This window comes from Hippopotamus amphibius, chromosome 4 (assembly GCF_030028045.1).
Source record: "Hippopotamus amphibius kiboko isolate mHipAmp2 chromosome 4, mHipAmp2.hap2, whole genome shotgun sequence".
Taxonomy (NCBI): Eukaryota; Metazoa; Chordata; class Mammalia; order Artiodactyla; family Hippopotamidae; genus Hippopotamus; species Hippopotamus amphibius.
The window spans coordinates 173,081,993-173,109,303 of NC_080189.1; the positions used below are offsets into that span (position 1 = coordinate 173,081,993).

General features: G+C 42.3%; 1 protein-coding gene across 11 annotated transcripts in view; it reads right to left on the bottom strand.

Moving 5' to 3' along the window:
* Positions 1 to 14,820: 14,820 nt before the first annotated feature.
* Positions 14,821 to 27,311, bottom strand: part of FOXN3 (forkhead box N3) — a 395,933-nt gene continuing 383,442 nt past the window's right edge. For all 11 annotated transcript variants that reach the window (XM_057733100.1, XM_057733103.1, XM_057733104.1 and 8 more), the window contains one exon: positions 14,821 to 21,662. In XM_057733100.1, coding sequence (XP_057589083.1) covers positions 21,122 to 21,662 — 541 coding nt within the window. In that variant the 3' untranslated portion in view covers positions 14,821 to 21,121. The remainder of the gene's footprint in view (positions 21,663 to 27,311) is intronic.

Genomic DNA, 27,311 nt, shown 5'->3' on the forward strand with positions numbered 1-27,311 from the left:
AGTTGACCCTGGGAAGCCTGTTGGGCGTCAGAGTCTGGTCTCCTGCCTTCCAGTGCCCCCTGCAGCTGTGAGGGTCCTAGGGGAATAGGAGAGAGGGGGCAAGGAAGAAGAGAACCCAAGGGGGAGAGACCATATGAGATTGGAAGACTAGGGGAGGTGCCTAGCATTTCTCCCACCAACTCGGGCCCAGGCAGCCCCCTGGGTACCTCGACCTGGTCCTTTGCCCCCAGGACCAGAGGCATTCTGGGGCCCCTCTGCTTCATTGGGCCAAAGCCCCATTCCACACCCCACCCCATCCCCACCCCTGTCTAAGCCCCACCCCCACAGCCAAGGCCTTTTCTGGCTTTTTTTTTTCTTTTCTTTTTTTTTCTTCCCACCTCCTCACTTATGTGTTGCTCCAAATTCTTTTTTTAATTTTTTCTAACACATCTGTTAGTTTCCTATTATTATATTTTTTATCTTGCTCTTGTTCTGCTGTTCTCCTACTTTTTTTTCTTTTTCTTTTTTTCTTTTTTTGTTTTCATTTTCCTGCTCCACATGGCTTGTGGGATCTTGATTCACAAGCCCAGGGTAAGGCCTGAGCTCCTGAGGTGGGAGCTCTGAGTCCAAAATATTGGACTAACAGGGAAACCCAGTTCCCAGGGAATATTCATCAGAGTGAGGTCTCCCAGAGGTTCTCACCTCAACACCAAGACCTAGCTATACTCAACAGTCTACAAACTCCAGTGCTTGAAAACTCAGGCCAAACACCCAGTGGGACAGGAACACAATCCCGCCCATCCAAAGTGAGGGGAAAATGAGATGACAAAAAAACATGTCACAGATGAAGGAACAAGGTAAAAATACACAAGACCAAATAAATGAAGAGGAAAGAGGAAAATTGCCTGAAAAAGAATTCAGAGTAATGACAGTAAAGATGACCCAAAATCTCAATAATAAAATACAGAAAATACAAGAAACAGTTAATAAGGACTCAGAAGAACTAAAGAGCAAATAAACAGTAATGGACAACAAAAAAACCGAAATTAAAAATACTCTAGATAGTATAAACAGCAGAGTAATTGAGGCAGAAGAACGAATAAGTGAGTTGGAAGATAGACTGGGGGAAATAACTGCCACAGAGCAGGAAGAGAAAAAAGAATAAAAAGAATGGAAGACAGTCTCAGAGACCTTGGTGACAACATTATGTGCATCAACATTCGAATCATAGGCATCCCAGAAGAAGAAGGAAAAAAGAAAGGGCCTGAGAAAATATTTGAAGAGGTTAGAGTGGAAAACTTCCCCAGCATGGGAAAGGAAATAATCAAGTCCAAGAAGCACAGAGAGTCCCATACAAAATAAACCCAAGGAGAAATACACAGAGGCACATACTAATCAAACTAATGAAAATTAAACACAAAGAAAAAATATTAAAAGCAGCAAGAGAAAAGCAACAAATAACATATAAGGGAAAACCCATAAGGATAACAGCTGATCTTTCTGCAGGAACTCTGCAGGCCAGAAGGCAGTGGCAGGATATACTGAAAGTCCTGAAAGAGAAAAACCTACAGCCAAGAATACTCTACCCAGCAAGAATCTCATTCAGATTCAAAGGAGAAATCAAAAGCTTTACAGACAAGCTAAAGTTGAGAGAATTCAGAACCACCAAACCAGCCTTACAACAATTGCTAAAGGAACTTTTCTAAGTAGGAAACAAAGGAGAAGGAAAAGACCTACAAAAACAAACCCAAAACAATTAAGAAAATGGTAATAGGAGCATACATGTCAATAATTATCTTAAATGTAAATGGATTAAATGCTCCAACCAAAAGACACAGACTGGCTGAATGGATACAAAAACAAGACCCTTCTATATGCTGCCTACAAGAAACCCACTTCAGACCAAGGGACACATACAGACTGAAAGTAAAGGGATGGAAAAAGATGTTCCATGCAAACGGAAGTCAAAAGAAAGCTGGAGTAGCAATGCTCATATCAGATAAATTATACTTTAAAGTAAAGAATATTACAAGAGACAAGGAAGGACATTACATAATGATCAAGGGATCCATCCAAGAAGAACATATAACAATTGTAAATATCTATGCACCCAACATAGGCGCATCTCAATACATAAGGCAAATGCTAACAGCCATAAAAGGGGAAATCAACAGTAACACAATAATAGTAGGAGACTTGAACACCCCACTTACACCAGTGGACAGATCATCCAAACAGAAAATAAATAAAGACACACAAGCTTTAAATGACACAGTAGACCATCTCGACTTCATTGATATTTAAAGGACATTCCATCCAAAAATGACAGAATACACTTTCTTCTCAAGTGCACATGGGACATTTTCCAGGATAGACCACATCTTGGGTCACAAATCAAGCCTTGGTAAATTCAAGAAGATTGAAATCATATCAAGCATCTTCTCAGACCACAATGCCATGAGACTAGATATCAATTACAGGGAAAAAACTGCAAAAAATACAAACACATGGAGGCTAAACAATACACTATTAAACAACCAAGAAATCACTAGAGAAATCAAAGAGGAAATCAAAAAATATCTAGAAACAAATGACAATGAAAACACAACAACCCAAAACCTATGGGATGCAGCAAAAGCAGTTCTAAGAGGGAAGCTTTTAGCAATACAGTCCCACCTTAAGAAACAAGAAAAATCTCGAATAAACAACCTAACCTTACACCTAAAACAATTAGAGAAAGAAGAACAAAGAAACCCCAAAGTGAGCAGAAGGAAAGAAATCACAAAGATCAGAGCAGAAATAAATGAAAAAGAAATGAAGGAAACAATAGCAAAGATCAATGAAACTAAAAGCTGGTTCTTTCAGAAGATAAACAAAATTGATAAACCATTAGCCAGACTCAGCAGGAAAAAAAAGGGAGAATATGCTAATCAACAGAATTAGAAATTTTGAAAAAGGAGAAGTAACAACAGACACCACAGAAATACAAAGGATAATGAGAGACTACTACAAGCAACTATATGCCAATAAATTGGATAACCTGGGAGAAATGGATACATTCTTAGAAAAATACAATCTTCCCAGACTGAACCAGGAAGAAATAGAAACTATGAACAGACCAATCACAAGTACAGAAATTGAGACTGTGATTAAAAATCTCCCAACAAACAAAAGTCCTGGACCAGATGGATTCACAGGTGAATTTTATCAAACATTTAGAGGAGAGCTAACTCCCATCCTTCTCAAATTCTTCTAAAAAATTGCAGAGGAAGGAACACTCCCAAACTCATTTTATGAGGTCACCATCACCCTGATACCAAAACCAGAAAAAGAAAATTACAGGCCAATATCACTGATGAATATAGATGCAAAAATCCTCAACAAAATACTAGCTAACAGAATCTAACAGAACATTAAAAAAATCATACACCATGATCATGTGGGGTTTATCCCTGGAATGCAAGGATTCTTCAATATATACAAATCAATCAACATGATACATCATATCAACAAATTGAAGGATAAAAGCCATATGATCATCTCAATAGATGCAGAAAAAGCTTTTGACAAAATTCAACATCCATTTATGATAAAAACTCTCCAGAAAATGGGCATAGAAGGAAATTGCCTCAACATAATAAAAGCCATATATGACAAACCAAAAGCCAACACCATTCTCAATGGTGAAAAACTGGAAGCATTCCCTCTAAGATCAGGAACAAGTCAAGGATGTCCACTCTCACCACTACTATTCAACATAGTTTTGGAAGTCCTTGCCACAGCAATCGGAGAAGAAAAAGAAATAAAAGAAATCCAAATTGGAAAAGAAGAAGTCAAACTGTCACTGTTCGCAAATGACATGATATTATACATTGAAAATCCTAAAGATGCCACCAGAAAACTACTTGAGCTAATCAATGAATTTGGCAAAGTTGCAGGATAGAAAATTAACACACAGAAATCTCTTGCATTTCTATACGCTAACAATGAAAGATCAGAAAGAGAAATTAAGGAAACAATCCCATTCACCATTGCAACAAAAAGAATAAAATACCTAGAAATAAACCTAACCAAGGAGGTAAAGACCTGTACTCAGAAAACTATAAGACACTACTGAAAGAAATCAAAGACGAACCAAACAGATGAAGGGACATACCATGTTCTTGGATTGGAAGAATCAACATTGTGAAAATGACTATACTACCCAAAGTAATTTACAGATTCAACACAATCCCAATCAAATAACCAATGGCATTTTTCACAGAACTAGAACAAGAAATTTTATGATTTGTATGGAAATGCAAAAGACCCCAAATAGCCAAAGCAATCTTGAGAAGGAAAGACAGAGTTGGTGGAATCAGGCTTCCTGACTTCAGGGTATACTACAAGGCTACAGTGATCAAGACAGTATGGTACTGGCACAAAAACAGACATATAGATCAATGGAACAGGATAGAAAGCCCAGAGATAAACTACAGTCAACTAATCCATGACAAAGGAGGCAAGGATATACAATGGAGAAAAGGCAGCTTCCTCAACAAGTGGTGCTGGGAAAATTGGTCAGCTACATGTAAAAGAATGAAATTAGAACACTCCCTAACAACATACACAAAAATAAACTCAAAATGGATTAAAGACCTAAATGTAAGGCCAGACACTATAAAACTCCTAGAAGAAAACATAGGAAGAACACTCTTCGACATAAAGAACAGCAAGATCTTTTTTGATCCACCTCCTAGAGTAATGAAAATAAAAATAAATAAATAAATAAATAAGTGGGACCTAATGAAACTTCAAAGCTTCTGCACAGCAAAGGAAACTATAAGCAAGACAAAAAGACAACCCTCAGAATGGGAGAAAATATTTGCAAACAAATCAACAGACAAAGGATTAATCTCCAAAATATATAAATAGTTCATGCAGCTCAATATCAAAAAAACAAACAACCCAATCAAAAAATGGGCAGAAGACCTAAATAAGCATTTCTCCAAAGAAAACATATGGATGGCCAAGAGGCCCATGAAAAGCTGCTCAACATCACTAATTATTAGAGAAATGCAAATCAAAACTACAATGAGGTATCACCTCACACCAGTTAGAATGGGCATCATCAGAAAATCTACAAACAGAAAATACTGGAGAGGGTGTGGGGAAAAGGGAGCACTCTTGCACTGTTGGTGGGAATGTAAATTGATACAGCCACTATGGAGAACAGTATGGAGGTTCCTTGAAAAACTAAAAATAGAACTACCATATGACCCAGCAATCCCACTGCTGGGCATATACCCAGAGAACACCATAATTCAAAAAGACACATGCACCCCAATGTTCATTGCAGCACTATTTACAATAGCCAGGACATGGAAGCAAGCTAAATGTCCATCAACAGAGGAATGGATAAAAAAGATGTGGTACATATATAAAATGGAATATTACTCAGCTGTAAAAAGCAATGAATCTGGGACTTTTGTAGAGACATGGATGGACCTAGAGACTGTCATACAGAGTGAAGTGAGTCAGAAAGAGAAAAACAAATATTGTATATTAACACATATATGTGGAATATAGAAAAATGGTACAAATCAACCAGTTTGCAAGGCAGAAATAGAGACACAGATGTAGAGAACAAACATATGGATGCCAAGTGGGGAAAGTGGGGCTGGTTGGGGGGGAATGAATTGGGAGAGTGGAATACCAAATAGTACACTCTAAATATATGCAGCTTATTGTATATTAACTGTATCTCAATAAAAGTTCTTAAAAAAAAATCTCCCAACAAACAAAAGCCCAGGGCCAGATGGATTCTCAGGCAAATTCTATCAAACATTTAGAGAAGAGCTAACACCTATCCTTCTCAAACTCTTCCAAAATATTGCAGAAGGAGGAACACTCCTAAACTCATTCTATGAGGCCACCATCACCCTGATACCAAAACCAGGCAAAGATGTCACAAAAAAAGAAAATTACAGGACAATATTACTGATGAATATAGATGCAAAAATCCTCAACAAAATACTAGCAAACAGAATCCAACAGCACATTAAAAAGATCATACACCATGATCATGTGGGATTTATCCCTGGAATGCAAGGATTCTTCAATATATGCAAATCAATCAATGTGATACATCATATTAACAAATTGAAGGATAAAAGCCATATGATAATGTCAATAGACACAGAAAAAGCTTTTGACAAAATTCAACATCCATTTATGATAAGAACTCTCCAGAAAATGGGCATAGAAGGAAATTACCTCAACATAATAAAAGCCATATATGAGAAACCAAAAGCCAACATTATTCTAAATGGTGAAATACTGAAAGCATTCTCTCTAAGAACAGGAACAAGACAAGGGTGTCCACTCTCACCATTATTATTCAACATAGTTTTGGAAGTTTTAGCCACAGCAATCAGAGAAGAAAAAGAAATAAAAGAAATCCAAATTGGAAAAGAAGAAGTAAAATTGTCACTCTTTGCAGATGACATATTATACATAAAAAACCCGAAAGACTCTACCAGAAAACTGCTAGCACTAATCGATGAATTTAGTAAAGCAGCAGGATACAAAACTAATGCACAGAAATCTCTGCATTCCTATACACTAACAACGAAAGAGCAGAAAGAGAAATTAAGAAACTCTCCCATTTACCATTGCAACAAAAAGAATAAAATACCTAGGAATAAACCTGCCTAAGGAGGCAAAAGACCTTTATGCAGAAAAGTATAAGACACTGATGAAAGAAATCAAAGACGATACAAACAGATGGAGGGACATACCATGTTCTTGGACTGGAAGAAGCAACATAGTGAAAATGACTCTCCTACCCAAAGCAATTTACAGATTCAATGCAATCCCAATCAAATTACCAATGGTGTTTTTCACAGAACTAGAGCAAGAAATTTTATGATTTGTATGGAAATGCAAAAGACCCCAAATAGCCAAAGCAATCTTGAGAAGGAAAGACGGAGTTGGTGGAATTAGGCTTCCTGACTTCAAACTATACTACAAGGCCACAGTGATCAAGACACTACGGTACTGGCACAAAAATAGAAAGGAAGATCAATGGAACAGAATAGAGAACTCAGTGGTACACCCAAGCACATATGGGCATTTTATCTTTGACAAAGCAGGCAAGAATATATAATAGAGAAAAGGCAGCTTCTTCAATAAGTTGTGCTGGGAAAATTGGACAGCTACATGTAAAAGAATGAAATTAGAACACTTCCTAACACCATACACAAAAATAAATTCAAAGTGGATTAAAGACCTACATTAAGGCCAGACACTATAAAACTCCTAGAGGAAAACATAAGCAGAACACTCTATGATATACATCAAAGCAAGATCCTTTTTGATCCATCTCCCAGAATAATGGAAATCAAATCAAGAATAAACAAATGGGACCTCATGAAACAAAAGCTTTTGCACAGCAAAAGAAACCATAAACAAGACAGGAAGGCAACCCTCACAATGGGAGAAAATACTTGCCAACAAAGCAATGGACAAAGGATTAGTCTCCAAAATATATAAGCAGCTCATGCAGCTTAAAACCAAAAAAGCAAACAACCCAATCCACAAATGGGTGGAAGACCTAAATAGACATTTCTCCGAAGAAGACAGGCAGATGGCCAACAAACACATGAAAAGATGCTCAACATCACTAATCATTAGAGAAATGCAAATCAAAGCCACAATGAGGTATCACCTCACTCTGGTCAGAATGGCCATCATCAAAAAATCTAGAAACAATAAATGCTAGAGAGGGTGTGGAGAAAAGGGAACTCTCTTCCACTGTTGGTGGCAATGTAAGCTGCTGCTACAGCCACTATGGAAAACAGTTTGGAGGTTCTAAACTAAAAATGGACCTACCATATGACCCAGTAATCCCACTACTGGGCATATGCCCAGAGAAAACCGTAATCCAAAAAGAAACATACCATAATGTTCATTGGAGCACTATTTACAATAGCCAGGACATGGAAGCAACCTAAAAGCCCATCAAAAGATGAATGGATAAAGAAGATGTGGCACATATATACAATGGAATATTACTCAGCTATAAAAAGGAATGAAATTGAACTATATGTAATGAGGTGGATAGAGCTAGACACTGTCATACAGAGCGAAGTAAGCCAGAAAGAGAAAAACAAGTACCATATGCTAACTCATACATATATGGAATCTAAGAAATGGTACTGATGAACACAGTAACAGGGCAAGAGTGGAGATGCAGGTGTAGAGAATGAACTTGAGGACACGGGGCTGGGGTAGGGGATGGGGGGCGAAGGGAATCTGGGATGAAGTGAGAGAGTAGCATAGACATAGATACACTACCAACTGTAAAATAGAGAGCTAGTGAGAAGTTGCTGTATAACAAAGGGGGATCAACTCGATGATGGGTGATGCCTTAGAGGGCCAGGAAAGGGAGGGTGGGAGGGAGTTGCGGGAGGGAGGGAATATGGGGATATATGTATAAATACAGCTGATTCACTCTGGTGTACCTCAAAAACTGGTACAAGAGTGTAAAGCAATTATATTCCAATAAAGAGCTTAAAAACAAAAAGAAATAGGTGCCAGAAGTAAACAAACAAGTTCTGGGTTTTGTTTTAGAAAGGACCATTATTTTAGATGCATTTGACTATATTTAGAGCCTAACTACAGGCTAGATATGGCAGTGCTCTAAACGGGCTTGGACGTGGGGTGAAGAAATACCAATCAGCATTATGCTGAAACTTCTTGACTGTAAACAGGACAAGACTGTCTGCAAACTTCAGATCCATAATCTCAATGCTGTCCTTGGGCAAAATTCTTGGACGGGTTATTACAAGAATGGTTTGTCAGCTCTTAGCAAGGAAGCCAAATTGAGCTCACTAAGATATACTAAGTGAATGGATGGATGAAGTCGTGGATGAATAAATTGTGACTGCTTTTTTATTTTTTTTATTTTATTGTCTGTGTTGGGTCTTTATTGCTACACACAGGCTTTCTCTAGTTGTGGCGAGTAGTGGCTACTCTTCATTGTGGTGTGCGGGCTTCTCATTGCAGTGGCCTCTCTTGTTGCAAAGCATGGGCTCTAGGCACGTGGGCTTCAGTAGTTGTGGCACATGGACTCAGTAGTTGTGGCTCACAGGATCTAGAGTGTAGGCTCAATAGTTGTGGCGCACAGGCTTAGTTGCTCCGTAGCATGTGGGATCTTCCTGGGGCAGGGATCGAACTCATGTCCCCTGCATTGGCAGGCGGATTGTTACTCACTGTGCCACCTAGGAAGCCCCTGTGGCTGCTTTTTATATGAGGGTATGTTGCTTAAAATCTCATATTATTTAATACATGCATAAATGAAGACTAATTCTCCCACAGGAATAAAGTAGGATTTATACTATCTCAAGGTTTGTACGTTAAGTGAAACTTTATTCTTCTCTGTTGCCTAATTTCAAATTTACATAATTCATATTAGCATAGGGTAGGATTTTATTTCCTTTTTTATAAAGGAAGACTATGGAACTAAACTGGGAGATCAAGGATGTACTTGACAGACCTTTGATTGGATAGAGAAATGTAGGCTTCCTATGTCTCCATAAAGCCAGGTGCGCATATAACTAGTTGAAAGACTGCCCTCTGAGGGGGCTGACTGAAATGTAAGCTGACCTATAAGGGGTTCTCCAGAATAAGGCCACATGGCTCCAGCTTTGCCCTAATCAATATACAAAAGATATTTGCAGATTTGTGATCCAGCGATACCTGGAGGGAAAGCAAGTGTTTCCGATGGACCCTAAAACTGCCACCCCACTGCTAATCTCAACTGGCCTTGAACAATGGGCCAGATCCAAGAAGGTGACACTTAATAGAGATAAATATAAAGTCCTGCACTTTGATCCAAAATGAATATCTGGAGAAGCACACCAACAGCCAGGACTTAGCTGTTTTAGTTAATAGCAAGTTCAACGTGAATCCATGCTGTGATACCGACCTCCAAAAAAAAAAAAAAAGAATTTAGCCTTTGGTTACATTGGTAGAAATAGAGGATCTAGAATGAAGAAGAATTTCTCATCATCAAACTGTACTCAGTTCTCACCACAAACTGGAATATGTCTAGAAGAGAGAAAGAATAGACAGAACTTGGAATATTGATTCTGGAAAAGACTTAGGGAGGAAATTATCCAAATATACAAATGGTTGTCATGTACAAGATGATCTAGGTTTGCATCTTGGTGGCCTTCCAGACTAGTCCAAGGAACTTCAGCCAAACATTTTAGGGGGTAGAATTTCTCAATAGAAAGACAGAGTATCTGAAGATAAGAGGACCATCTGGGGTCAGCTGATGTGTTTGGTCATCCTGGCACCATTTCATGGCTAATCAGGAACATAGCTAGAAAAGAGACTGTGAATCTAATTTCTTTCTCCTCAACTCTTATTTTTAAAATTAAAAAAGAATTTTTTTTTTTAATTTTATATATTTTTTGTTTTGGCTGTGTTGGGTCTTCATTGCTGCGTGTGGGGTTTCTCTAGTTTTGGCAAGCAGGGGCTACTCTTCATTTACTCTTCTTCGTGGTGTGCAGGCTTCTCAGTGAAGTGACTTCTCCTGTTGTGGAGCACGGGCTCCAGGCTCACAGGTTTCAGTAGCTGTGGCGCATGGGCTTATTTGCTTCGATCTTCCTGGACCAGGGATCAAACCCGTGTCCCCTGCATTGGCGTGCAGATTCTTAACCACTGCACCACCAGGGAAGTCTCTCTCCTCGACTCTTGAAGAGTCAGTTACAGATGATTCAGAATAGAGAAAATAAATGGCCAGTAAATTATGGGACATCATGTAACTTTGCTAATAATTAAACGAAAACTCAAACAGTAATAAATTGTCAACTATCCCTCAATTAAAAAACAGCAATAGGGACTTCCTAGGTGGTGCAGTGGTTAAAAATCCGCCTGCCAATTCAGGAGACATGGGTTTGATCCCTGCTCTGGGAGGATCTCACATGCCGAGGAGCAACTAAACCTGTGTGCCACAACTGCTGAGCCTGTGTGCTGCAACTACTGAAGCCCACATGCCTAGAGCCCTTGCTCTGCAACAAGAGAAGCCACCAAAATGAGGAGCCCACGCACCACAATGAAGAGTAGCCCTTACCCGCCACAACTAGGGAAAGACCCAACACAGCCAATAAATAAAAATTAAAAACAAACAAACAAACAAAACAGCAATAAAATACTACTTTTGTCTGGTGGCAAAAATTAAAGAGAAAAACAACTTCCAGTACTGGTAAGGGTGCAATGAAATTGGGTTTTTCACTCATTGCCGTTGGCACTGATGCCTGTTGGAGAGCCTGTATGTAAAGCACTGTAACATCGATAATACTTTTGTTCCAATAGTCCAGTAGGCTATCTAACTGAAAGAGAAGTTGAAAATATGCAAATAGCCACTCGCCTGAGGACCTTCATTGCGGTATTGCTCAGAATAGAGAGAAACTGTAAGCAATTTAAACAATGAAAAGGAAGATAGTAGTTGAAGATGACAGGCCACCCACTCAATAGAGTGTTATGTGTCATTGACAAAGATGGTCATTTTCACCATAGCTATAGGGAAAACGCATACGACAATGTTAAGTGTGTATGTGTGGGGAATTGTTAGCTGTGAAATTCTACAGATGTGATGTTTATAACTACATACCAAATAGATGCATATGACAAAAGATAAGAAGGAAAATTTCCCCTTGAGTCCGGGTTTGCCACTAGCCAGAGCCAGCTGTGTCATCTTGGGCAAATCCCTTAATTTTTTTGTGCTTCAGCTGCCAGGTCTGTAAAACAGGGAGTTTGGACTCCAGGGTCCCCAGTGTTTTATGATGTGACTAGAATGGACCCATTTAATGAAGAAACTGCATTCCAGCGGGAATAAGACGTCAGCCGCTCTCTTGTTTTCAGACTTCCCTCATCATCCTGTGCTTCATCCATATTATATATTTTTAGCAATCAGTTTTGAGATGAGTAACAGATGAGAAAAGATAGAATTCCTTGATCCTTCTCAAATAACTTACTGCCTTTTGAAGGAGATTTAGCCATATGTTGCATAAGTACTTTATTATGGAGTAACATAAAACATTAGGAAACTTTACCCCCAAATGCCCCAGAATGATTTCAAATCAAGATACAATTGCTACGAGTAGTATTTAAAGCACTGTTTTGGGATTATTCACACGAAACAAAGAGAAGAAGCGAACATTGGATAAGCTGATTTATTCACTTGTGTTTGGGTCTTTTAAAAAACAGTTCTTACCAAGTTCCTGAACCTCTGGTTTTATATCCCAATAAATTAAAAAATGGTCAAAACACACATACAGAATCATTTGACTCCTAGGAGATCTGAGAAGCAGGGTGACAGACTTGAGCTTTCAGGTGATAAACAGAAACCTCCTAGTCATGCCAGATTCCCTCTGAAATTGCCTTCATCTGTTCAGAACTTTCTAGGAGGATGGTAACTTCTTCGCTCAGAACATTTCCTTTCACCAGGCAGAGCAGTCGAGAGGAGAGGAGAAACTGGTTAGGGACACCAGCACTGCTCACCTTCACTCATCCCACCAGCGCAGCATCAACAGACCAAACGGCCCTTTTGGTCCCCGAGGTACCTGGGCCGGGGGTAGGGGATGGGTAGTTTCACTGCTCTGAGGATTCATACAACTTTGAAGACAGTGTTGTCCGATCTTTTCAGAAAATAACCCATTTTCTATTGTCCAGGAAGAATTTTCAAAAAGCAGAGAGAGCCATCTAGATTACCTAAACATTAGAGGATACCTGTTACTTACATATGCAAATGAGGCCTCTATCCAGCAAATACTTATATCCTCAAGGCAGAGTCCAGAATCTTGTAGTTTTACTCAAAGGAAACACAGAACATTAGACATACAGTTCCCCAACCAAATGCACAGCGTGGAATCACAAATGCTGCTATTAAACCATGGATTGAAAGTCACTTATGAGTGTGAGCTTTATTTATACTTTTGATTTCTTCTTTCTTTACATTTATACCAAGCTGCTCGTAATAAAATGATGCTGGTCATTTCTTTGTTTACTTCTTTTCAGAGATGGAGTTGGAGAGTGAGTTGAAGAGGGAGGCCATGGCTGTGGTCCCATGTTGATGAGGGTAGAGGACACGGTTGGGGAGGCACATGAATATATGGTAAGGAAGTAAAGCTGCTTGAGCACATGTAGAAGCAGCTCAGAGACAAACCTAAGTGCTGTCTTTTCAAATCAGTCACCTGACAATACTCTGAGCTTATTTCAAGAAGATTCTCACTGCTTAAACCTCAGGAAACTCTGCTCCAGGAGGCCTGGCCCCAATCCCTCTGGGGCATCATCTAAGCACCTGAGCATGTGCTTCCCCAGCAACTCAGCTCCTCTTCCATTCCAGTCCCTTCCAGACCGACTCCCCTTGTCACTGTGGCCCAGCAGTCACTGGGATAGAGTGGATGCTAAATGAATGCTTCTTGAGTTAGAAAAGAGCAAAAAATAATGTGCAATGCCTACTATGGTGACTCTGACTTTGGTGACAGTTTTACTCTATTGTCATGCAGTGTGATTTCAATCCCATCTTCTTCACCTGTCTCCTTTCCCACTCATACCACCTTCTAGCCCAGAGACCACCCCATCTTATAGCCCATTGGTACACCCCCCTTGCAGGTAACAAACAACTACCAGATTTTTTCCCCTCTCTTCCTGTGCAATGGTCAATAACCCCTGGAGGTCAGGTCAGAATTTTGGAGTGGTTATCATCTTGACAGAGTTCCCTCAGATATTCTGATACTCAGGCTAACTGGATGTCTCATCTTCACACAGCATGAGAATCACTTACGGAACACCTTTGATAGAGGCTTTTTATGGTGGCCACACCTTATATTTGGTGTTAAGCATGACCCAACTTGGTCAACTACCCAGTTCATCAAATTTGACCCAAGTGACTTTCTGCTCCTCCTCCCGATCAATTCCCCTGAAATACTGAAGATGTGTCATCCAGGAGGGATCACCACAACTTTGAAGGTGATTCCAACAGTGCAGATGGGCATGGAGGCAACCCTGGATAACACACTGGATCCTGGAGTGACCACTTTGAGAGGCCTTGTTGGGAATCCATTCCAGTAGCCCTGCTAGGAGTGATTTTACAGTAACGCCTTGACCACAGGAGGTACAGCCTGGGCACCTAGAAGATGCTGGTGACTGTGGGAGTCCAGCAGAGGGGTATTGGTGGAGACCAGGTCTACTGGGGTTACTGCTACTACTGTGAGATCTACAGATCGACATAGCACACTAGAAAAACCATCACAAAAGGAACCAGAACTCTGAAAGAATATCCTTTCTACTCCTCCAAGCACGGTGACTGGTGTCCTGGGATCTGTTACTTGTCCTAATCACTCCTCTCCCACCCAGCTCCTTCTTGGCTCTTGGGGCATGTGTGTGGTCCTTGAGTGGTGATGGATTAAATCCTGGAAGGTCAAAGTCTCGGGGTTAGGAAAGTTGTCCTAAGAAGCCCTTGGAACCTGGGATAGGCTGGCAGGCTCCAGCCTCATTGTTTAGTTTTAGTATATTGTTTGACAACTTCCAAATGAAAGTCACAAGTGTCTTAACCACAAGTCCTAAGGTTTGTGGCAGAAGGCCTGCTGCCCAACAACTCTTCAGGTCAGAGCTGGAATTCTCCTGAGAGCTGCAGGTGAGCCCAGCCTTGGGCTGCGAATTTATGTATTTGCAAAAGGCGTGTGATTTTTCCACTGAAAAGGAAGCATGCATGAGGACAAGCAAAATTAAGTGCAGTGGAGACTCTAACACCGACCGTAAAAAACGGAACACACACCCTAGTGCAGGTAAGAAATAGAAATGATTTTACTGCTCAGCATTTGCATGTGGAGACGCAGTGCACACAATACTACGTGGCAGTTTTCTTCAATCGATGCAACTCAGTAATTTTTATTGCAACTGGAAGACAATACATCACAGAAACTTTATGGTAGGTCTGGGGAAAAGTGTTATTTACAATAAATGATGAAATAGTTTGTCTTTGGCAATATGATTACATATGAAGAATGCGAAATGCAAGTATGGATGCCTCCAAAGCAACACCATCAGGTCCCTAAAGTTCGGCGGATCGTGCCTGCTTCCACACTGCTCCTCTAAGTAACACAAACGCAACTGAACGTCACTTTCTCCTCCACGGTTCTCCCTTTCTATTCATGATATTGGCAGTTTCATACAGAAAAAAAGAAAACAAATATCGAAAAAAATTGGCTTTTGAAAACTTATTACTCTATAAATGAATTTGGCCATGGAGGTCTATTGGCCAGAGGTCAGACGACCCTAAGTATTGAGAGTAAACCTCTTATCTTCTGATTGCTTTATCACTGTTATTTATTTTTCTGTAAAACAGAAACAGAACTCAGAAATGTTACAGAATCAAGAATATAAAAAAATGTACAAGTGTGTAATGCTTCCCAGACACACACGGACACTTGTTTCCTCCACATTTTCACCATGGCAGTATAAGTAGTGAGTGTGAATGACAGCAGGAAACTGGTTACTGAATCAGCTGTGAGCGTCGCTGGCTCAACATACACTCAAGAAATGCTGAACGTTTAAATAACTGAACTTGTGCTAAGAGTTTCATCTAAAAAAAGGGAGGGGTTGGGAACTGAGGCCACAGTCATGAAAGGATGAAAGACAATTTCTAGGTCTGATAGATTCACCATATCGAAGTCTTTGAGAATCCAATATGGAATATTAATTCTTTGCAAAAAGTAGGGAAGGCTATTCTCAACTTTTGCAAATGAAATACAGTGGAAAACACTGTGGTATCTATTCCAAATAAATAGTCTTGATTTCAACGCTAACACAACGAACAGGAAGGGTACTTGTGAGCGTGATCACAGTAGGTCAGAAGTGATCTCTCACCAGGTCTGATTTCAAAAGTAGGACAGACAGCAAAATGCAGCACCATAGACACATTGGTTTCGGCCGTTAAAAGATGGATCGTTTTAAAAATCGCATTTTCCTTCCTTAATTTTTGGTCAGTGAAGCTAGCACTTGTTTGCTGAACTGTGGAAGAATTGCAAGGTCACACGCATTATTCATGATAAAGCAACGGAGCTGACGAGTCTGTGCTTAATTCAAGAATAACCAGTAGGGGAGAGAGCGAGAGAACAGGAGTTTACCACCATCACCGGTGCTCTCTCAAAGGAAGAGGGGTGGACAGATGAATTCACAAAGGCAGGTGGGTCTATACAGAACACTGAATGCCATGTGTAAATCCTCATGGGACTCCAGGGAACACCACACAATGTATATACTTTGATTTACACATTCCGTTACAAAGAAAAAAAAAAAAGACACCATTACAACTTTGTAACTGTGTTAACTGCATATAAACCAAAGCCCCGAGTTTTGGCAGGTAACTAAAAAGAGGGTTATCACTTAGGTTATATAGCAAAAGTGTTGATGTATATTATATATAGTAGTATAAATAATAAAAAAGTATTATTTAAATTAGATCACAGTGCTGCATTATGTGCGTAACAGTGTTTGATATAGTATTCGAGCTGGGACCTACAACACGAAGGACTGAACTGTCAACACTGGTAAGTCACAATCAAGAGGGGACACGGAGTTCAAATGTGTTCTTTTGGTGGCAAAAGAAAAGAAAAGAAAATCCTGAAGATGAAAGAAAAATACTCCTCTACAGAAACATAAGAAAATGGCAACATCTGGGCAGCTGTGATCCACCAGAAAGAAACGAGTCCCAACCTGAATCAAGTCTAAAAGGGGAAGAGAAGTCACATTGAGTTGAATCCAATCCCACGTGGAAAACCCTCCAATGTAGGTCACTTGTACATAACTGAGTCCTTCTCCGAGAGCCCTTTGATGAGAGAGGCCAAGGGCCCACACACGTGGAGCTGGGGTCACTCAAACGGGGAGCTGGTAGCACGTGACACTGGGCAGTCCTGCCTCGTCCCAGGACTTAGCTGGGCACAAAAACCATCTGGACAGTTTTCTCCCTACAGAGCCCACAGCCTGAAGCTGTCCGCAGGTGAGACCACCATTCAGTGCAACGGTCTCCTTCAGTTGCCCCGTGGTATTCACGGCCATGCCCAGCAAGGGCCAGACACCCTCAATGCCTCTGTAAGAAAAAAAATCAGCTCTTGGGAAAAGCCTTTTACCCATCCTGTCTTAAAAACTCAGCCCCAAGACTAAAGCCTGCCATAGTTGTCTTGGCCAGGGTTTCCTCAAACCACCATCTCGATGTGGGTTGGGTTCATTTTAGTTTCAGATAGACAGTTTTATCAAAGAACTCTTGAACGTATATATACTGCTTAGAGAGGGGGAAGGGAAGTAGGAGCTTAGGGTATATTATAAGGCTGGGAAAAAATCTATGATGCAAACCCTTTCCACGTAGTACTAGGTAAAGATAAAAGACAACTGTAGTAGCATAAAAATAACTGTCTGTGTATATCATTTAAGAAAAAAGAGCTTACAGTCTCTTTCTCTTAAATGTGTCCGAGGACCAACAGCAAGTAACTGTAGATGTCATGGTGCTGATGTGTTCATGGTTGTTTTCCAAAAGCATCTTCAAATATTGCTATAGTTCCCCATTTCCCCCTCCCCCCTGCCCCATGTGAGTATGTGAGTTACTGGAATGACACATGAAACGTCACTTCTCCCAGCAGGAGAAATGAAAGCAAAAACACCACACCCCTTGAACGGTGCTCAGGCGATTTTTGTCAGACTAATGAGTACACAGGCTAGTTTGGAAGCTAAAAGAACACCTGACGTTTGGGAAGAAATTCCAAGACTAAAGTGGATTACACTTGAGCAAAATATTCTTTCACAAAGAGGCTTGTGCTTAAATTCTCTACTGCTCTTGGAGGAGGGGGTGAGAGGGTGCCTCCTGCCCCTTGGCTTGGCAAGGGCGTGGACAACCTCATTCTGCAATGAATTCACTACAAACCGCCACATACACATTGATACTTTTTTTTTTTCCTCAACAATCAAAATACAAAGTTAAACACAATTGAGCCATTGTTTTGGTTATGCATAATGTGTATGCCTCCAAAAACAGAAGAAAAATAGAAAAAAGTACCCTCACTAAAGTTTCCCCTAGGTCTCCCAGCGGCTCCTATGAAGGGACTGAGGGAGACTCAGGAAAAATAACACTTAGAAAGCTGCCCGATGAGGTATTTATGCAAAAAGAGTGGTTCTGGAGTTAAGAACACACTTTTATAAGATATTTATCTATTTCTCAAAGAGATCAGAAAAGTAAATCACACACATTGCATTTTCTTATTTTCTAAAAGAGGCCTTTGCTCCTTTAGAAAAAGGAAATGAGGGGAGACAGCCCACGGTGGGGGTTTGAATTGGAAGAAGTCCCCTGCCAGAAACAGTCCTGGACATTTACCTCTGCCTTTCAGGAGGGAAGTCTGAATTTGATCTTGCGGGGTGGGGGGAGGGTGGGGGACTGAGGTGGGTTCCGTCAGGTTCCATGGCTGTGGATGGCTTTTGGGGTGTCAGATATTTGGGGAGACGGAGGGAACAGAGCACTTCAAATAGACATCCGTATTCCCATCTACACCCTGAACAAGTATGCTGGAAGTGTTCAGGTTCGGGTCATGAATTTGACCTGTTCAGGGGTGTAGATCTTTCTTTTCCCCCAGGTTCTGTCATCAGCAGCCCAGAGGAAGATAATGCACCAGTTAATTCCCACTGTCCTGGCTGATGGAGCTTCTGACAGTGCCTGGTGCTGGCAGAGGGGCTCCACGATGGCCCACCCTGTCCCATTTTCAAAATCAAGATTACCCCAGTTCCCTCTCTCTCCCTTACCGCCGTATCTTGAGCCACAGGAGTGGGCATGTTTGCTTATGTTTTAAAATTCCCTTCCATGTGGGTGGAAGATCAAATTCTTCTCAAGGTTTCTCTGGAGCTCCCCAAATCATTTCTTTCAGGCAAAGATAACAGGAGTTTCTGGGCTGCATGGTATCATCTGGTTGTCTACATACAGTGCTCACAATCTAGGTGGGCTTCATTCGAGGTTGGTTCGTGTGCCCAGGTGGTAGAGACAGCCGGCTCCTCCTTCCCACCGTGAGACGGCGTCACGGGAAAACGTCTGGGGCTGGTCCTTCCAACACCCGTGTCACTTCCTCCTTCCCGTGTACCCTAACTCACACCCTCATCCAATAAGGCCCATTCATGTGTTTCCCCTTCTCCTGGCGAATTTGCATAATTATCCACTGCCTTTTTTCTAGAAACCAAATCACGGTCATGGTTTTCTCAAGTCAGCGTCCCCTAATTCTCTTGATTCTATCATACACACTCACTACTAAGTTTGCCCTCAAATTATTGCGTCATGGTAAACATGTACAGACAAAGAGAAAGGACACACTTTTCAACAAAGAATCAGAGGGGGTCGGGGGCTGAAGTGCAGACAAGGCAGTACAGAGCTCCACCATCCAGGCCCTACCAGAACATGAAGAGATTTTTGTATTGCAGAGTAAGCTCCCCAACAGTCAGAATTTGTCCCTGAAGAAGGTTAAACCTTAAACACCTGCTTCAAAAAACCAAAACAAAATCACTGGAAAAAAGGACAAAAAAAAAAAAAAGAAAGAAAGAAAAAAAAAAAAAAAGAAAAATTAAAGGAAAAAAAAAAAGGAAAAAAGAAGAAAACCAAAAGAACCTCTAAGCCTAAGGGCTTAAAAATTAGAGGCATAGCCTTTTCTCTATTTTCTATATTTATATGAAAATAATTCATGCTTCATGCTAAATACATTATTTACCTTACAAGAACTTTGTTATTTTTGAATAAAAAAAAGTTTGTCTTTTTGTGATTTTTTTTCTTTTTTTCTTTTTCTTTTTTCAAAGGAATTCCATGCATTGTGGATCAGAAATTTCTGCTGGCTACACTGGCTGAATGTGGAAATCATTTGATTTTCGCAAAGATGAGTCCTGACTGACATTAATTGCAAACTCCATTTTGAGGGCAGTATAGGAGTTTTTTCTTTCTTTTTGCTATGTTTTACTTTAGTTTGTCCATCAATGTGCCTTTCATCTTTTAAAAATACACCGCAACACTAATGGCAGGTTCCGTAGCTTTTTGTTTTGCTTTGTTTTCACTTGGATCAAATGGTTTTGACAGACAGAAAAAGATCTGCACCATTATTTCCTTCCTTAACAGCTATTGTAATTTCTTGGAACGTGACTGGGCAGTTAAGAAGACATAGCTTGTTTTCTGCATCAGTTTTTTTCTCTCTCTCTCTCTCGCGTGTTTGTGTGTGTGTGCGCGTGTGTGTGGTGTCCGTGTGTGCAGGACCAACCTTCAGGCTTATGGCTTGTGGAACCTTCTCTTCATTTAATATAGAACAGAATTCAATGATTAGCAACATCACTAAAAACAGACCCAGTTTCTTCTTGTGAGTCACTGACATCTGGTGAACGTGAATGGTCCAGTGTCCACCTCGGAAGATGCTACTAGGCCTCACGGTTAAGAAGCACAAAGGACTGGTGACAGCCCCGACCCCGGCTTCCCCAGCTCGCATTGCATGCTTGGGGCAATGCCACGGGTTTTCCGGGCACTATTTGATGCTCAGTGCCATGAGCTCGGGTCTGCTCCTAGGGGAACCAGGGGTCCTTCCTTCTCCTCGGTTGCCTTACGTGCATTCACTCAGTGAACCCAACTGGGTGCACAACCTGACCTTTTAAACCTAAAGGTTGGGCCTGACCGATGGTAACTCTGCACACGTGCCTTCTAGGTGCCCGATGTGTATCCCCGTGGCATTATCAATGCCATCCCTGCGGATTCAGCCACGGGTTTCTGACAAGCTGGAGGAAGCAATGGTAATTTTGGCTTTTTCGGTTTTGTCTTCAGATAATGAAAAGCTTTTGTAAAACAGCTGAGTGTCAATATGAGTTCTATGGCTTCAATCTCCTTTAAACATAAAATTCTTAAGGGTCCAAAACAAAGGAGGGGGGCAAATTAAAAAAAAAAAAAGAAAGAAAAGAAAGAAAACCAAACCAAATGAAGAAAAAAGAAAAAAATAATAAATCGCTGATATTGCCACAAATCATTAGAAATCTCCTGACATGCTGAAACCAAATGGCCGTAAGTTCAAAACAAATCAGTGACTTGTTTTTAATTTTTTGTGGTTTCCTTTTGCTCTTTCTGCCCCTTTGCCGTCCGATTGGTGATGTTATTCAAACAGGATCGAATCCCTGCCAAGTGCAGGAGCGACCCTGCCGCCTCCTTCATCTCCTCATCATCACTCTCGGGGGGCTTTTCCGTGCGTCTCTTTTTGAGGGGCAGCGAGTCGCTGGGGACCTTCCTTGCCTTGGCGAAGTGCTGGCGCTTCTTGTGCTGGGACGCGTAGCCGCTGTCCCCCAAAGCATCCTTGGCCTCCTTTGGGCTGCGTTTCCTGTCATCCTCCTCCGTCTCGCTGTGGCTCTCGTGGCTGTGGAAGCTGCCCTCGCTGCCCTCCTGGCTCCCCTTGGTGGCAAACTCGTAGTGGTCATCGGCCGAGGAGGAGGAGACGGAGTCGCTGGCGGGCGAGGTGCTCCTGGCGTGGGAGGACTTGGCACTGCTGTAGTTGTGATCCTCCTTGGGGTCTCCACTGACCACCGGGGAGCCACACGACGGCTCGCTCTCAGTCCGCATCCGGCAGCTGGTGAGGCCGTTCCTGTGGGACGGGGACGGGGGGGGGGGGGGGGGGACAAGAGAGGACACAGATTAAACCCCCTGTGATGAGACAGCCAGCAGCCCCGAGTTCACATAGCAGATGTTTTGACGTCCAATCCGGCGATGTGCCAACAGGTGGCTCTGCTTTGAAGATGGGGTCCTAAATCCTGACACCTCCATCTTCCCTGCTTATCTCCCATCACTGACATTTTCACTCAATTTGTGCAGCTGAGACGTCAAAACAACACTCTTTTGAAGTGACAGCGGTGGAAGTGCAATCTCTTCTATTAAATCATAAAAACCAAGCTGTGCTTGGTTTCACATACCCGCCAACACTGCAGAGGAGACATTACCAGGTGATGTTGGCTGGGTACTTCAGAGAAAAAAAGCCCTCTCTCTCCTAAAGCAGGTCCGGCAGGAGCCTTTTGTTGGAAGACTAAATCTGGTGTTCAGCAAAAAGAGATACCTGCCATGTGGTGACAGCTACTCATTCCCACGTTCCCTCCTTCATTCATTCATTCATTGCACAAATAGTCACCGCACACCTAATATAAATGCACGGCCTTAGGGAGGGTCCCAGGGGAGGCATTGAGGTGAAATCAGATCCAGACACTGTCACAAAGATGCTTACAGATGAACAGAGAACAAGTCCTGGTTAGATCACAGATGAGACAGCAATAAGCTACCATCTACTAAACTTACCACCTGCCAGGTGCTCTGCTACATCTGCAGATGATGTGTTTAACTCTATAAAGTGGATATTAGCATCCTTATTTTAGACACTGGAATTGAGGCCTGGAGAAGTTTGATAATTTACTTACAGCTACACAGGTAATGAGTAGCAGAGTTGGGATGCGAACCAAAGGCTCAAGCTTGAGCTCTTTGTAACATCATCAGATCGACTCTCGCTCTTTTCTGATTTCCCTGTAACTAGGTCACCTGCTATACATCCCCATCAGGATCTGACAGCACCCATCACACCTCTGATGATGTTATTGTGTCCATACATCTGAGTAGTGAACTGACCTCCCTTGTGCCTCTTTACTGGCAAAGCGAGTATAGTATCTGCCCTCTGCCACCATCCCCCCTCCCCCGCCCCGCTCCCCGCTTCACGGGGTTGTTTGGCTGAGGATGTGGGCGAATGCCTGCTGGTGTCTGAACCAGGACTCTGATGCTTATTCCTGGTTCGACCACGCATTCTGTGGAATGGGCACCAATCCTGTCTGCACAGCAACTCTTAGTCTGATGGTGCCTGGCACACAGAGGGTGTTCGGAAGAGATGGTGATCAGAGATGAATACTCACAGGCAGGGAGCGTTATTTACAGCTGGAGGGTGCAGAGGGAGGGCACAAGGAGAAGGTTTGTGGAAGACATGGCATCTGGCCTTGGATGTGAGGGCTGGAGGTTCTGGGCAGGGAAGAGAATGTTCCACTGCACCCTGCTGGCCCCATTTCCCATGGACTCATTCACTGGTGATACATTTCTAGATCTTGGGAACATGGGCACACTTTTCCTTCCTACACAGCTCCAACTGTAAGCACCCTACGTTCCCTCCAGAGACAGCACTTCCCACCATCACTGGGATCGTGCGATGATGTCCTGTGTCTGTGGTTCCCATTAGAGTGTTAGTGTCACAGGCAGGGCCCAGTCACTGATCTGTCCTCAGGGGCTAGCGCTGTGCCAGGTGTGCAGTGGACCCACAACAGATACACTGAGCAAGTGTCGGAGCAGATGGGACCGTGTGGCAGAGAGCGGGAAGTCTGTGGCGACAGCGGTGGGTCTCCACCAGCACATCTTCCCGGGCACTCCCTGAGGGTGCAGCCCCGGAAGAAAGGCGATGGGGTGAGAGTCAGTCTGGAAGCCCTTTCCCTTTGTCTCCTCCCACCCCTGTGGGCCTTGAGGCTCAGGGAGATCCTGCTGCAGCCCACAGAGAAAGGAAGAGGTGAAGAGAGTCCTTGATGTAAACGGGGTAGTAGGTGTCTCCCTCCCTCTGCTGCTCTGCTAAATTTAAGCTGGTGGTGAGGAACACTGCCCTTGTAAGGTACACCGGCAAAATGCATGAGGGCCATTATCAAAATTCCACCTTTCCCAGATGCCTCTAGATCATCACGATACACCCCGACAATTACCATGTGTGCATCTGTACGATAAAGTCCTAGCAGGCTCCAGAAGGGGTCCAGCGTCTGTCCCCCACTCCATGATCCCAGACTGACACCCCCTTCCCTGAAGTCGTTATAGAAAGAGCCTGGCTTTCGAGACAGACTTTCGGGGTTCACACCCCCGTGCTGTTTTTTCAGTGAGACCTCCAGCAGGCTTCTCATCTACCTCGTAGGGCTGTGTGACGACAAAATGAAAAGTTCCAAGCACAGAGGACAGCTCTTAGGGGTGCTGATGTGGTCTCCTCCCTTGCTGTCTGTCTGCCAGAGCTCTCCCTGCCGCCCCAAGCAGTCCCGTCTTCTTTCTAGGCCGGGTCAGGAGGCTGAAGGGAACGCAGCATAAAGTAAGAGTTAGAGGCCCAGAGACAGAAATTCCTCACGGGCTTGTCTGTAAACACAGACCCTGTACTTCGGGGCGTGGCCTCTGTGATATGTTTTCTGCTGACTTCCTGTTTTTTGGGTGTGTCTGGGGTGCATAAAAGTGGCTACGGAAGATTCCTGTGAGGTGTTATCAAACATGAAACAGAACCACGTGTACAGGCAGCTATGAAGAAGTATCAAAGCAAATGAAAACGAAAGTCCCGTCCAACGGTTCTCAGGATCGTTGCTGCAGGCAAGTTCTGTGAAATCCCCAAATAATCAGTCTACTGAACTAGCCTAAAAGGGTTCTGAGTGAACCCAACTACACTTGGATGAGTCTACTGGGCTACGGTTGGGTTTTAGAAAATCAATGTCGCTCTGAATCCTTATTTTTTAACAACATGGGGTTTACAATTCACTACTGCAGTTAAGCAGAATTTGATACCTCTCTGAACACCTATGGAGAGGAAGACTGAGAATTCCTGGAGCAAAGGAGTAAGAAAAATGCAAGTGTTGCAAAAGGCTAATTCTTAGTGAATCCAGGTGAAAGGTATATATGGTGTTCATTGTGCTTCTCTTTCTGGATCCTGCTCCCACGCCCTGAAACATTTTTTTAAGTAGAAAGTTTTGAGGTGCAGGGTGAAGTGAGAGAACTACACCAGGATGAGAGCAACATTGTACTGAAATGGTATTACAAGAGAGAAGGTTCTGAGCCTGAGAACATTTTCTTTCTCTTTCAAGGAAACAAGGAAGCACAAACCATAACGGAAAAGAATATTTTAAAAATGTATATATGTGTATAACTGAATCCGGTTGCTGTACAGCAGTAATTAACACAACATTGTAAATCAATTATACTTAAAAAAAGCGAGTGTGAGAGAAGCACTCAAGACACACTCGAATCACAATGAAACCTTCTTAAAGGCGGCACAGGGATTGAAGGAGAGAAAAGCAAATCACTTCCCTAGCTCTTGAGTTCAAGGTTGTGTAGTGCAGGGTCTCTGGTCCCACCTGGGAGCACACTGCATGCCAACAGGGATTCTACAACCCATGCCTTGCATCACTGGCCCCATTCAACCACCTCACAGACAGACAAAATAAACTCAGGGAGCCCTGTGACTGGTCCAAGGTGGCCCTGCTAGCTCTCAAAGACGGCTCAAGCAGGAAACTGAAATGTCTCCCTGTCCTCCCCAGGAAGGAAGCTTACTGTGATGAAGACAGGAAACCAACACACCATTGACAATATTTCTAGATGAAAACAGGTACACGGACATAACTTCAGGGAGTTAGAACTGAAATGTAAATGCATCTCTCTTTCATTTGATACAATGAGCTTTCCCTGAGATTTTAGCATGGGCTCATAAGCCATAAATTACACACAAACTCAGCAGGAAGCGACAAGCTCCTTCAATGATTAATCACTCGATGCAATGTTGTTCATGGTAGGGCACGCTGGCTGCACTGACTTGGTGTCAGACACCTCCTGCTGCAGGGGCTGATTCCAGGGAGCCAACTACTTTCAAAGAAGAAACCAGGCATCCTGGACATGTTGGAAGGGGAATTTCTAAGCACCTCCTTAAAAACGATTCATTAAAATGAACACGTGATATATCTGAAATGCCTGCCATCTTTCAGTTTTAGTTGAGTTTCTATGTTACAATACAACGATCACGTTAGCATAAATTAAAGCCACCTGATTTTACTAGGACTCCAAAGAAACACGTGTTATTCATCTCAAATAAAAACCTGGTATTCATTCTCTAAGCAAATCGGTGGGAAATACTGAACATAAAAGGTGAGAAATCACATTAGTTCAGGCCGAGAATGAGCAACGCTTGCAACTAACAAGTTCAGGCATAGCTTCTGATCAGACCTATGGCTTCATGGTTTGTTCCATTATCGTATCATCAGTACTGATATCATCAGTGTTGTCTCCACCTTTCACCTGCGCACTAGGGTTCTCTCTGGAGCTGATGGCTTTAAACCTAGAGGTTAGCAATGAGGGTGAAGTTGTCCTCCTGAGGGCTTTACTTGAGAACTCTGGTCTTTTGCCAAGTATGAAAAGAAGCAGGTGGAATTCATGGGATTATAGAAGCAGTGTTCGAAGTTTAGCGCTTCTATCCAAAACTGACTGTAGGTAGAAAGAGACAGAGGACAAGAGATGAGTGGATGCTTCCATTTCCAGCCAGTGGCAGAGGAGCTATTCAGAAGGCATTCTTCCAGCTATCATACAAAAGATCCTGGATAAAGGAGAGCAACATATTTTTGAGTCATTGCTGGGTTCCCTGGAAAATAAGGGGAACCTTAGAGATTTACATAAAGGCACACGTACTGAGAGAACTTTACATATGCACAGATGCAAATCTTAAAAAAGAAAAGAAAAGGGGGGGACAAAATCTGAAATGTGAGCAGCAGGCAACCGAGAAAAGCAGGGTATTCATGGAAAAAATGCCTCCTCTAGTCCTGGGACAAGAGCCCAAACTTAAGTGGAGGGAGCAGCAGAACTGATTTTGGCAGCTCCTGGGTAACTGTGGCCCCTTGAGGGGGTTAAAGTGGCTGCAGATGCATTGGTCCCCAGGCTCCCAGCAGAAGTTTTAAAAGCAAATCCTAAAAATAGAACTACCATATGATCCAGTAATCCCACTACTGGGCATATACCCAGAGAAAACCATAATCCAAAAAGAAACATACCATAATGTTTATTGCAGCACTATTTACAATAGCCAGGACATGGAAGCAACCTAAATGCCCACCAACAGATGAATGGATAAAGAAGATGTGGCATATACATACAGTGGAATATTACTCAGCTATAAAAAGGAATGAGATGGATATATGTATGAATTGAAATTGAAACTATATGTAATGAGGTGGATAGACCTAGAGTCTGCCATACAGAGTGAAGTAAGCCAGAAAGAGAAAAACAAATATTGTATGCTAACTCATATATATGGAATCTAAAAAGAAAAAAAAAAAAGGTACTGATGAACCCAGTGACAGGAATAAGGATGCAGATGCAGAGAATGGACTGGAGGACACGAGGTTGGGGCGGGGGTGAAGGGGAAGCTGGGACAAAGTGACAGAGTAGCGCAGACACATATATACTACCAACTGTAAAATAGATAGCCAGTGGG